This window comes from Pleurodeles waltl, chromosome 10 (genome assembly GCF_031143425.1).
Source record: "Pleurodeles waltl isolate 20211129_DDA chromosome 10, aPleWal1.hap1.20221129, whole genome shotgun sequence".
NCBI classification, from domain to species: Eukaryota; Metazoa; Chordata; class Amphibia; order Caudata; family Salamandridae; genus Pleurodeles; species Pleurodeles waltl.
In genome coordinates this window covers 310,207,384-310,220,699 of record NC_090449.1, presented here as the reverse complement: position 1 = coordinate 310,220,699, position 13,316 = coordinate 310,207,384, and the positions used below count along the sequence as shown (strand labels likewise).

Genomic DNA, 13,316 nt, shown 5'->3' with positions numbered 1-13,316 from the left:
CTCTGTTGCCATGTACCCTAAACACTGCATGTAGAATTTGTAAGTCACCCCTACAGCACGCCTTACAGTCCCAAGGCAGGGTGAATTATATTGCATATGTGGACACATCTGCGAGAGCAGATATGCCCCTGCTTTGTCTTTGTTGATTCTTAGACTGGGTAAGTGAACAGGAATGCCATTTTAAATATGTGCTGGACACTGGTAAATACGAGTTCCCAAGCTACATGATGGCTTCACTGAAAATAGGGATGTTTGTTATCAAACATCTCATATTAATAAACCCTCACTGATTCCAATGATGGGTTTATTAATTCATGCACCCAGAGGGCACCTTAGAGTTGCCCCCTGAAAACCTACCAACTGCTGATGGGCTGACTGACTGGTTTCCGTCAGTCTGCCACCAGTGGATGAGTTTCTGACCCATAGGGTGGAAGCCTTTGCTCTTGGGTGGTCAGGAACAAAGCCTGCTCTGACAGCGTGTTAACACACTCCTCCCAACAAATCCTCTTTTTAAGCAGGGATCTTTAGGAAGCCCACCAACCTTAGTATGCTGGTCTGGCTTCCCTCAGAAGGATCCTGATCTGTAACCCTATTATTGTGAGCTTTGTTTGTTTGATTGAGAACTAGTCTAATGAGTTACAACTAGAGTGGGACAGAATACAATCACCAAAGTGATCTCTACTCCTCTCTCCATCTTTGTTTCCTGCAGTGTTGTTAGCATGCAATCATGGGTGATTCAAAAAATAAAGTAATATTTTCAGTTGGTCCTTTGGGAGTTCTTTGGACGTCCCACATTTATATAAATTTTAAAAATAAAGCGTTGTGATCAGCCAAGCATGCTCTTTCTCCTGTTGGTCATTTGCTTGTTTCACGGGAGGGAGCTCTCTGATTGGCGGGCTACAGCATCTAAAGAAATGTTGAAACCACTATTACAGGACACTGGGTTTCTGATGGATACAACTACCTGTGGATTCCTCACCTAATGAATACTCCCATGGCGCCAGCATTCGACGGAAATCTTCTTCCTAGTCTCTGCACGTCGACGAGGACGTCACTCTAGCCCACGCGACGCCGTCTGACGTCATACAGGCAATAAGAGGTCCTCGACGACGTGCCGACGTCAGTTCCCTTTTTTCCGTGCATTCGAAACGGTTATCTTCGAGGGAGCAACTGTTACTTTCGTGGTTACAGTGTATTTTTCGCTGCGTAGTCCTTCGCTGCAGTAATAATGTCGCAGAGAAAGTCGGGTTTTAAGCCTTGTCGTGAGTGTGGGGGCAAGATGTCAGTTACGGATCCTCACTCCGACTGTCTTTGGTGTTTAAGCTCCGACCACGACGTCTCGACTTGCGATTCATGTCAGCACATGAATCCAAAGGCCCTCAAGGAACGTGAAGCGAAGTTGTTTATGGCGAAGTCGAAGAAAGAAAAACATCATAAGAAGTCTTCTTCGCCAAGGCATCGGCGTCATCGAGACTCCCGGCGCCGTAGAGAATTACGGCGCCATTCGAGCAAGGAGACTCGTTCCAGGTCTTCGGATCGGCGCCGGAGGACTTGGGAGGTCAGTCCCACGGTCACGCCGCATCCATCGACGCCGTTGCCCTCTCCGGCGTCACCGACTTCACCTGGACAGGCGTCGGTGATTGAAGTGGTGCAGCCTCTGGTGTTGTCCCCGGCGTCGCAGACGTCGAGGCCGGCGTCGGGGTCGCCTTCGATACAGGCACCCCAGTATCCGGCTTTTCCCACCCCTGGAGCCGATAGTACCGCATTCCTAAATGCGATGTATACCATCTTCCAACAGATGACTCCAGGGGGTGCTCCGGCTGGCCCTTTGGCCTTTTCGTTGGGTGATCCTGCGCCTCTACGGCCGGCACCCTTTATGCCCTTTCTCCCTTTTGGGAACGTGGGCTCGGCGCCGGTGTCGCCGCCGGTGGCCGCTCCGGTGGCTTCGGAGGGATTGGCCCCGGAGATTTCCATCCCGTCGACGTCGGGATTTCGTCCTGTGACTCCGGTGGGTCCATCCGCTCCGAGTGCTCTTTCATCGGCGCCGAAGTTACCTGTGGCGCCGGACGCGGCGTCGGTGGCTTCTGAAGATCGGCGCCGATCTTCGTCGGAGGCATTGTCGACTCCGCGTATCGAGCAGAGGCTTCATTCGAGGAGACGTGCTCTCCGTTTATTAGAGGAGCAGGAGTACCAACGAGTCCTGGAAGAAGGAGAACTAGAGGACTCGGTTGATGGACTGCATGGTCTAGATACAGCCAGTGGGCTGGACACTTCCCCTGAGTGGGATCTTTCGTCTCCAGGGGAATACACGGAGGAGGCTGCTTCCTTTCACGCAGTGGTACGGAAGGCAGCTAGTTTTCTGGACCTGCCTTTGCCGGTGGCAGAGACAAAACAGAACCTTCTGATAGAGGTGCTTCATCCGGCCTCAGCTGCGGCAGAGCCTCTATTGCCCTTTAATGACGCTTTGCTGGATCCGGTGCTAGAAGTGTGGAAGAGACCAGTATCTTCCCCAGCGCTTCATAGAGCCGTAGCCAGGAGGTATCGAGCTGCACCAACTGACCCTGGCTTTCTTTCTAGGCACCCTACCTAGAGCTTGGTGGTGCAGGCCTCCTGTTCATCCAAATCAGCGCCTGGTTCTTTCCCGACGGTGCCTGGGGACAGAGACTCGTAGAAACTGGATGCGCAGTCCAAGAAAATCTTTTCGTCCTGCAGTCTGGCGTTGAAGGCCACCAACGCAACTTGTATCCTGGGGAGATATGTTCATGCTCTTATGGAGGACATTTCCTCATCATTTACGGAGCTTCCCCAGGGTCTTTTGGATGTTGTTTCAGATGCCCAGGCTGCTGCGACCCAGATTATTCAGGCTGGGCTGGATACGACCGACTCGGTGGCCAGAGCAATGGGCACGACTGTGGTGGCAAGGAGACAGGCCTGGCTCCGTAATTCGGGGTTTTCTGCAGATGTGCAGTCAACCCTATTGGATCTCCCTTTTGATGGGGACAAGCTGTTTGGCGCCAAGGCAGATTCGGCCTTGGAACGTTTTAAGGAGAGCAGGGCCACAGCCAAATCGCTAGGACTCCAAGCTCCTTCTTCCTCTGCCTCTTCCAGGATTTTCAGGAGGTTTCGGGGATTTGGGCGTGGCTCTTCCTCCTCTTCCTTTCGGGGGAGATTCCAGCAACCTGCCTCTTCCCATCCCTATAGATCTTTTAGAGGGAGGGCCCGCACCAGAGGAGCCTCTCAGCAGCACTCTGCCTCTTCCTCGTCCTCTGGAGGGGTGCAGCAGGGAAAGCAGCCTTAGGCTTCCACCATTTCCCACTCACTCCTCTCCTGTAGGGGGAAGATTACAGCATTTTCTCCGCAAGTGGAAGACTATTACAACGGACACTTGGGTTCTCAGTATTGTGGGAAAAGGCTACACCCTTCCCTTTCGGGAGTTCCCGCTCTTCATCCCGCCCCGCCCATCTTATTGTTCAGAAGAACACCTCCTGTTGCTAGAACAGGAGGTACAAGTCCTCCTTTCAAAGGGCGCGGTAGAGTTGGTCCCAGAGCAGGAAAGGGGTCGAGGTTGTTACTCAAGGTATTTCCTGATTCCCAAGAAGGATGGTCGGTTGAGACCAATCCTGGACCTGAGGATCTTGAATTGGTTCCTCAAACAGGAAAAGTTCAAGATGCTGACCCTAGCTCAGGTGCTTTGGGCGTTGAACAAGAAAGATTGGATGGTGTCTGTCGACTTGCAGGATGCTTACTTTCATATCCCGATACTCAAGTCACACAGGAAGTATCTCCGGTTTATGGTGGGATTGCAGCACTATCAGTTTGCGGTCCTTCCGTTTGGTCTTACTTCAGCACCTCGAGTCTTCACGAAGGTGATGTCGATGGTTGCGGCAGAGCTCAGAAGGAAGGGGATAGCAGTATTCCCTTACTTGGACGACTGGTTGATCAAAGCCAAGTCGCCGGAGCTTGTGTCGCATCATCTGCAGTCAACGACTCAGTTGTTGTTCGACCTGGGTTTTTCGGTGAACGAGCCCAAATCTCACCTGGAGCCCTCTCAGCGCCTCCTGTTCATAGGGGCAGTACTGGATACAACATTGAGTCGAGCCTTTCCTCCGCCTCAGCGGATTCAAGATATTCAGGAATTGGTTCCAATGTTTCGAAATGGAGCGGTAGTTCCAGTCCTCAAGGTCCTTCGTCTGCTCGGTCTGTTTGCCTCCTGCATTCTGTTGGTCACGCATGCTCGCTGGCACATGAGGGCGCTTCAGTGGTGCCTCCGAAGGCAGTGGTCTCAACACAAAGGAGATCTAGAAGGTGCTGTCAAGATCTCCAGAGATGCTGCTGTGGACTTGAAGTGGTGGATTGCGAGCAACAATCTTTCACAAGGAAAGCCGTTCGCGCAGTCGCCACCAGTGGCCACGGTCATAACGGATGCTTCCACTCTAGGGTGGGGAGCTCATCTGGGGGATCTGGAGATCAAAGGCCTTTGGTCTCCAGAGGAGCAGATGTTTCATATCAATCTGTTAGAGTTACGGGCTGTACGTCTGGCTCTCAAGGCCTTCCTCCCTTCCCTTCGTGGTCAGTCGGTACAGGTCCTGACGGACAATACTACCACGATGTGGTACATAAACAAACAGGGAGGAGTAGGGTCGTACCTTCTCTGCAGAGAATCTTTTCGACTATGGTCTTGGGCAAAGGACCATCAGATTTGCTTGGTAGCAAATCATCTGGCCGGGGTCTTGAATGTACGTGCGGACAGTCTGTCGCCAATTCTCGGCCGACCACGAGTGGCGTCTCCATCCAGATCAAGTCCGTTTAATCTTCCAGATGTGGGGGTTTCCTCGGATAGATCTGTTTGCCACTCGGGAGAACGCGCATTGTCCGTTATTCTGCAGCCTCCAGTATCCGATGCAGGGAGCGTTAGGGGACGCGTTTCAAATAACCTGGTGCGGCCAGTTGCTTTACGCGTTTCCTCCCATACCCTTGATTCCTCGAGTATTGAGGAAGATTCGCCAAGACCGGGCGCTAGTCATCTTAATATCTCCGGATTGGCCAAGGAGGGTGTGGTACTCCGACCTTCTCCAACTCTCAATGTGCCCTCCGCTCCGTCTCCCTTTCAGGGCAGACCTCCTCTCGCAGTCGCAGGGGCAGGTTTTACACCCCAACCTCCAGAGTCTGCACCTACATGCCTGGAGATTGAACGGGGCAACCTGAGTTCCTTCTCTCTCCCGCCTGATGTAGTGGATGTTATATTAGCGGCCAGGCGACACTCCACTAAATCTATCTACGCTAATAGGTGGTCTAAATTTGTTGCGTGGTGTGGAGAGAGGCAGATTGATCCCTTACATGCTCATCTATCGGACGTTTTGTCTTTTGCTCTCTCTCTAGCGCAGAAAGGTTGTGCAGTGGCTACCATTAAGGGTTATTTGTCGGCCTTGTCAGCCTTCATTTGTCTTCCAGACCAACCATCGTTATTTAAATCCCCTATTGTTATCAGATTCTTGAAAGGTCTTCTAAATAAATATCCTCCAAAACCATTTGTTATGCCGCAATGGGATTTGTCCTTGGTCCTGACTTTCCTTATGGGGTCCCCTTTTGAGCCTATGCATTCTTGCCCCTTAAGGTATTTGGTTATAAAAACAGTTTTCCTGGTAGCGATAACATCTGCAAGGAGAGTGAGTGAGTTGCAGGCCTTATCGGTAAAGCCCCCTTATACAACTTTTTATGGGGATAAGGTGGTGTTGAGGACCAAGGCTGCTTTCCTCCCGAAGGTTGTTTCACCCTTCCATTTGGCTCAGACAATTACTTTGTCCATGTTCTATCCTCCGCCTCATCCTTCTAAAAATGAAGAAAGACTGCACCGTCTGAACCCAAAGAGGGCGTTGAGCTTCTTTATTGATAGAACAAAAGATTTCAGGCTGGAGGATCAGCTGTTCATCGGGTACGTGGGCAAGAGGAGAGGAAAGGCAGTCCACAAGAGAACACTCTCCAGGTGGGTGGTTCTTTGCATTAAAATCTGTTACTCTTTGGCAAAGAAGGACCCTCCTGAGGGCATTAGAGCTCATTCCACCAGAGCTAAGTCGGCCACTTCGGCCTTGGCCAGGGGTGTTCCTGTGGTTGACATCTGCAAGGCCGCAACTTGGTCGTCCCTTCACACTTTTGCGAAAAATTACTGTTTGGACTCTGAGGTCAGAAGGGACGGCCATTTTGCACGGTCAGTGCTGCAGGATTTCTTGGTTTGACCATTTAGGCACCCGCCACCGGGCGTGGTACTGCTTTGGGACTCTATTCATTAGGTGAGGAATCCACAGGTAGTTGTATCCATCAGAAGAACGAGATAGTTACCTTCGGTAACAACTTTTCTGGTGGATACATTAGCTACCTGTGGATTCCTCACGGTCCCACCCGCCTCCCCGTTGCCTTTCTGGTCTTACCAAGTAATCCTTGAGTGCGCTCCTCTTGGTCTTCAAGGTTGCAATAGACGTTGTATATATGGATACGTGTGTATATTATCTGTATATATATATATATATATATATATGTATATATCTTTGTGTACATACATGATTTGCATATATTTGTTAGTTATATTAAATTTACAGCTATTCATTGCAATATTGTGTATTTTACAAGGTTATGGGATGTTGCCTTGCTCTTTCATTGCATTGGGTGGTTGTTCTCATGCACGTAAAAAATGTTGGTACTGACGTCGGCACGTCGTCGAGGACCTCTTATTGCCTGTATGACGTCAGACGGCGTCGCGTGGGCTAGAGTGACGTCCTCGTCGACGTGCAGAGATTAGGAAGAAGATTTCCGTCGAATGCTGGCGCCATGGGAGTATTCATTAGGTGAGGAATCCACAGGTAGCTAATGTATCCACCAGAAAAGTCGTTACCGAAGGTAAGTAACTCGTTCTTCTGTCCCATTGACTGTGCTCGGTGGGAGGTTGGTCGCCAGTAGGGTGTTAAAGGCATGGACTGCCCTCAGATCAGGCCCTGCGCCCAAGAAATGCACAGCGGAAGGCTTGCAGAGTGAAAGGCCTTGCTTGGTGCCAGGCTCTGTGCCCAACTCAACAACGTGGCACAGCCAAAGCCAAAGCAGTTGACCGCCAGCTGGGGATTGGATATGGTGAGAAGATTTTAATTTACGTTAAAAAACAAACGAAAAAAACCCTAGAAATTAATTAACCCCTTCTGTGCCGCGGACGTAATGGTTACGTCCTGCGGCACAGTGCTGCTGTGCCCAGAATGTAACCATTACGTCCTAGGCACACAGCCCATAGGGAGCGCTAGCGCTCCCTCTGTGGGGTCCCCCCCCCCCACCCCCCCTGTGACATCCGCGCGCTGATTGTCACAATGCCTCCTCCTTCGCGCTATGATCGGAAGAGAAATGCTTTGCATTTCTCTTCTGATCACGTGGAGGAGGCAGAGAGGCTTCAAAGGGAAGGAAATGTATTTTCTTCCCTTTGAAGTCTCTCTCTGCGTTTTTGCAGCCGGATTGAAAGCAATCCGGCTGTCAAAATGCCCACTAGACACCAGGGATGTCTTTTTCAAAATGGAAAGTGGCATGAGGGGGGGGGCATCTTTTTTTAAGGCCTTCTCCGCTCCCCCTGGGGCCAGATCGGCCTATTGTTATTAGGCCGATCTTCCCCCGGGGGGGCAGAAACCTCTAGGCGCCAGGGCCAATTTTTTTTGGTGTGTTTTTTTTTTTTTTTATGTTTGTTTGTTTTTTTAGAGATGGGGAGCGACCCCTTAGGCAAGGGTCGCTCCCCCTGGGGGCAAATCGGCCGATTTTAGGTGAATCTGTCCCCAAAGGGGGCAGAAACCACTAGGCCCTGGGGATCTTTTTTTTTGTTTGCGCCGTCACGCAAGGGGAGCGACCCCGTAGGCAAGGTTAGTTCCCGGCGGGGGGGGGGGGGGAGCAAATTTATTTTAGGCCATTTCTGCCCCGCCCCGGGGCTCGCTGAGCTAGAGGCCAAAATCCACAGGTAGGCACTTTGCTAAAAACACCTCTGTTTTCTGTGAAAAAATGTGATGTGTCCACGTTGTGTTTTGGGCCATTTCCTTTCGTGGGCGCTAGGCCCACCCACACAAGTGAGGCACCATTTTTATCGGGAGACTTGGGGGAACGCTGGGTGGAAGGACATTTGTGGCTCCTCTCAGATTCCAGAACTTTCTGTCACCGAGATGAGAGGAAAAAGTGTTTTTTTGGCCAAATTTTGAGGTTTGCAAAGGATTCTGGTTTACAGAACCTATTCAGAGCCCCATAAGTCACCCCATCTTGGATTCCCCTAGGTCTCTAGGTTTAAAAAATGCACAGGTTTGGTAGGTTTCCCTAGGTGCCGGCTGAGCTAGGGGCCAAAATCTACAGGTAGGCACTTTGCAAAAAACACCTCTGTTTTCTGTAAAAAACAAATTGAGATGTGTCCACGTTGTGTGTTGGGCCATTTCCTTTCGTGGGCGCTAGGCCTACCCATACAAGTGAGGTACCATTTTTAGCGGGAGACTTGAGGGAACGCTGGGTGGAAGGAAATTTGTGGCTCCTCTCAGATTCCAGAACTTTCTGTCACCGAAATGTGAGGAAAATGTGTTTTTTTTTTTAGCCGAATTTTGAGGTTTGCAAAGGATTCTGGGTAACAGAACCTGGTCAGAGCCCCACAAGTCACCCCATCTTGGATTCCCCTAGGTGTCTAGTTTTCAGAAATGTGCTGGTTTGCTAGGTTTCCCCAGGTGCCGGCTGAGCTAGAGGCCAAAATCCACAGGTAGGCACTGTTTTCTGTGAAAAAATGTGATGTGTCCATGTTGTGTTTTGGGCCATTTCCTTTCGTGGGCGCTAGGCTTACCCACACAAGTGAGGTACCATTTTTATCGGGAGACTTGGGGGAACGCTGGGTGGAAGGAAATTTGTGGCTCTTCTCGGATTCCAGAACTTTCTGTCACCGAAATGTGAGGAAAATGTGTTATTTCTATTTTTTTTTTTTTGCCAAATTTTGAGGTTTGCAAAGGATTCTGGGTAACAGAACCTGGTCAGAGCCCCACAAGTCACCCCATCTTGGATTCCCCTAGGTCTCTAGTTTTCAAAAATGTGCTGGTTTGGTAGGTTTCCCTAGGTGCCGGCTGAGCTAGGGGCCAAAATCTACAGGTAGGCACTTTGCAAAAAACACCTCTGTTTTCTGTAAAAAAAAAAAAAAATGGGATGTGTCCACGTTGTGTTTTGGGCCATTTCCTTTCGTGGGCGCTAGGCCTACCCACACAAGTGAGGTACAATTTTTATCGGGAGACTTGGGGGAACGCTGGGTGGAAGGAAATTTGTGGCTCCTCTCAGATTCCAGAACTTTGTCTCCGAAATGTGAGGAAAATGTGTTTTTTTTAGCCAAATTTTGAGGTTTGCAAAGGATTCTGGGTAACAGAAACTGGTCAGAGCCCCACAAGTCACCCCATCTTGGATTCCCCTAGGTCTCTAGTTTTCAAAAATGCACAGGTTTGGTAGGTTTCCCCAGGTGCCGGCTGAGCTAGAGGCCAAAATCTACAGGTAGGCACTTTGCAAAAAACACCTCTGTTTTCTGTGAAAAAATGGGATGTGTCCACGTTGTGTTTTGGGGCATTTCCTGTCGCGGGCGCTAGGCCTACCTGCACAAGTGAGGTATCATTTTTATCAGGAGACTTGGGGGAATATAGAATAGCAAAACAAGTGTTATTGCCCCTTGTCTTTCTCTAAATTTTTTCCTTCCAAATATAAGAGAGGGTGTAAAAAAGACGTCCATTTGAGAAATGCCCTGTAATTCACATGCTAGTATGGGCCCCCTAGACTTCAGAGATGTGCAAATAACCACTGCTCCTCAACACCTTATCTTGTGCCCATTTTGGAAATACAAAGGTTTTCTTGATAGCTATTTTGTACTCTTTATATTTCAGCAAATGAATTGCTGTATACCCGGTATAGAATGAAAACCCAAGGCAGGGTGCAGGTCATTTATTGGCTCTGGGTACCTAGAGTGCTTGATGAACCTACAAGCCCTATATATCCCCGCACCCAGAAGAGTCCAGCAGACGTAACGGTATATTGCTTTAAAAAATCTGACATTGCAGGAAAAAGTTACAGAGTAAAACATAGAGAAAAATAGAAGATTTTTTCACCTCAATTTCTATATATTTTTTTTTCAGTTGTTATTTTCTGTAGGAAACCCCTGTAGGATCTACACAAATTACCCCTTGCTGAATTGAGAATTTTGTCTACTTTTCAGAAATGTTTCGGTTTCTGGGATCCAGCATTGGTTTCATGCCCATTTCTGTCACTGACTGGAAGGAGGCTGAAAGCACAAAAAATCGTAAAAATGGGGCATGTCCCAGTAAAATGGCAAAAGTGTGTTGAAAAATGGGGTTTTCTGATTCAAGTCTGCCTGTTCCTGAAAGCTGGAAAGCTAGTGATTTTACCACCGCAAACCCTTTGTTGATGCCATTTTCAGGGAAAAAACCACAAGCCTTCTGCAGCCCCTTTTTTTTAACGCAATTTTCACTGTATTTTGGCTAATTTCTTGGCCTCCTTCTGGGGAACCCACAAAGTCTGGGTACCTCTAGAATCCCTAGGATGTTGGAAAAAAAGGACGCAAATTTGGCGTGGGTAGCTTATGTGAACAAAATGTTATGAGGGCCTAAGTGCGAACTGCCCCAAATAGCCAAAAAAAGGCTCGACACAGGAGGGGGGAAAAGGTCTGACAGCGAAGGGGTTAAAATAGAGAAAGGTGAAAGTGATGTTATAGTTCAGTATAGTAAAAGTATCTTACTTTACGTTTTAAAAAAAGTACAAATTCTCTGAAAAAAACAAAAGTAAAAGAGATGTTATAACTAGGTGGAAATATCAGTTAAAAAGTAACATTTAAAACTTAACAAAACACTGAAACCCATCAGCATTGGTTTTCTGAGCTAATTAAAAATTGTATCCTCGCCATGCTCTGCTTATTGCTTCATAGTTTGCAGCTAGCATGACATGTTTAATTACATTAGTGATAACATCACTGATAACATCTCAAATAACATCATTGATGACAATGCAGGGCATGGTGTGGGCACATGTTTGAATTAGCTCATTGAAGTAGAACTGGTGAATTTCAGTGTTTTTTTTATTTATAATATTGGATTTTAACTTGTTTCACCTAGCTATAACATCATTTTAGCCTTTTTTTCTTTTCTGTCAATATATATCGTGTGTGTGTCTGTCTGTCCCCCACGCTGTGATGACCGGTTCGGGTCCTCATAGCGTGGGTGAACACTGTCCCTTCCAGACAAATATTATGCTTGTGAGAATCGGTGCAATGGGAGAAGCGGTCCCCGTTGTGTGTTTAGGTAGTTTAGAGCAAGTGCATCAAAAAACTAAAAGTGCAGTTATATTTGCCTGGGTCCGCTTTATAACCTTCCCTACTATTAAAGCGAGCGTGGAGTTAGATTTGTAAATACACACTTCATTACGGTCAATGGCAGGTCCTCATGTTTATAGGTATGTCATGTTTTGTTTGTGTGTGTATGAAAATGTGTTTTGAAGCTTTCAGGCAGTTCTCTTTTTGTATGGGGGTGTCAGTGTATCATTAACAATTTTGTTGTGTCTTCTTACACACATAAAGTAGTTCCCTTATAAAGTTTTACAAAGCTATCTACACATATTGGTAAATCCAAAAATGTGGCTGCCAACACTAAATCTTTTCGCTTTGCCAATGCTTGTTATTATTTTAGATCTGTGACTTACCATGTAGTCATCGCTAACAGAGGCCGCGTGATATTGCGTTCTGTGATGTCATCAATATGCCAATCAGTTGGTATTCCTAAAATTGTAAAAGCTGCTAACGCAAGTCTTTTTCCGACTTTCCCCTCAGGTGGACATGCCCGCTAATAACAAAAGTCTGATCTTCCGCAAGCTATAACCGGTGCGAAAAGCAGATGTTGATTCCCGGCCTGCGGGTCTGCCTCATTTTTACTGTTCGTCAGCAAGCAACAGAAGGTGGACAATTTTCTCCCTGCACGACTGTCTCCTTTGGTCACACGAGAATATTTAATCATTGACGCAGATTATATAAAAAAATACCTGGTTTCTCTCCTTGCCCAATGATGCTACGCGGCACAATGGCGGGGCACATTTAATTCCATGCTTGTCCCCTGATACCGCACTGCACAATTGGAAGTCAAGTTTAACCAGTTGTGGAAACCCTATGCAGTGACTACAATAACCTCCACACCTACTTGCTTTTGTGTCTTGCAATAGAAGATTTTGCCATACAGAAAGTTGACCAGGAAAGTTGACCATGTTCATAGAGCCAGCGGTTTCCCAACAGTCCTGTTTGTACTTCACACAAAGAACCTCTCCATCCGAACAAGAAAATGAGCACCATTGAGTATGATAACGTTATAGTAAAAAAATTCAAAGTTTACTATGCCATGAACAAGCAATTGCTATGTAACAAGCTAGTTATTTCCTAAACACAAGACACAATTTACAATGATCCTTTTGTCTATGATCGTTCAATTTCTGACCTGGATAGGCCTGTATTTCATAGTACAGAGTCTGTGGAGCTGCAGCGTTCTCTAGTGGCCAAAAATGGTTTAGGGCTTTTCTGGGAGCAGAATGACAGTCGATAGCTGGCCTGGGCTTTCATATTATTATGGTTGTGGCACTTTCGTGTTGCTACTTGGTACTAGTTTACCAGGACATCTCTTCCTCCTCGGGTCCAATTTCAGAACATAAATTATGAGCGAATTTGGTTAATCTATGGGCACCATTTTGTTTCTTGTAATTCAGAATTGTGGCCAACATATTTGCATCACTTAAGAATCGAGGAAACACATTAAGTAAACACAATTAACATACCATCTTTATATATATCAGAATAACAAAGATATATTAGAATATAGATACTAGTCTGTTTAAAACCTATTGTGAGAGAGAGCAAGTGATAATTTTGCTGTATTTTTACAACTTTTGTAATTAAAAGGAAATTTATTTTTCCCTCAACTATGGTCCCATCTTTCACATTTGAATTTAGAAAAGTGTTTTTCCACTTCGTGAACACAACGTATATGATGATTTGCCTAGCTCTTCTTATCCCTGTTAAGGACATAAAGCATTATGATTTGCATTGGTACCTGGGTGCCTTTTGAGAAATTATGGTTGGGAAGTTTTGGGGCGTAGATTGACACATGGGGTGTGTTGGTTGACAGTGTTAATCAACTTGCGCTATATTTTCTGTAGAGCTTATACATTTGTTCCATTCCCCATTACACAGGCTGGAAAAATTAGGTAAATTAATTTTCCCAGTTAAGTTTTGTCTTTGCACCACT

At 47.1% G+C, this 13,316-nt stretch overlaps 1 protein-coding gene across 1 annotated transcript in view; it reads left to right on the top strand.

Annotated features, from left to right (window-relative positions):
• Positions 1-12,990, top strand: part of METTL26 (methyltransferase like 26) — a 63,370-nt gene extending 50,380 nt beyond the window's left edge. Inside the window, exon 6 of the mRNA XM_069210488.1 lies at positions 11,858-12,990. Coding sequence (XP_069066589.1) covers positions 11,858-11,905 — 48 coding nt within the window. The 3' untranslated portion in view covers positions 11,906-12,990. The remainder of the gene's footprint in view (positions 1-11,857) is intronic.
• The last annotated feature ends 326 nt before the right edge of the window (positions 12,991-13,316 follow it).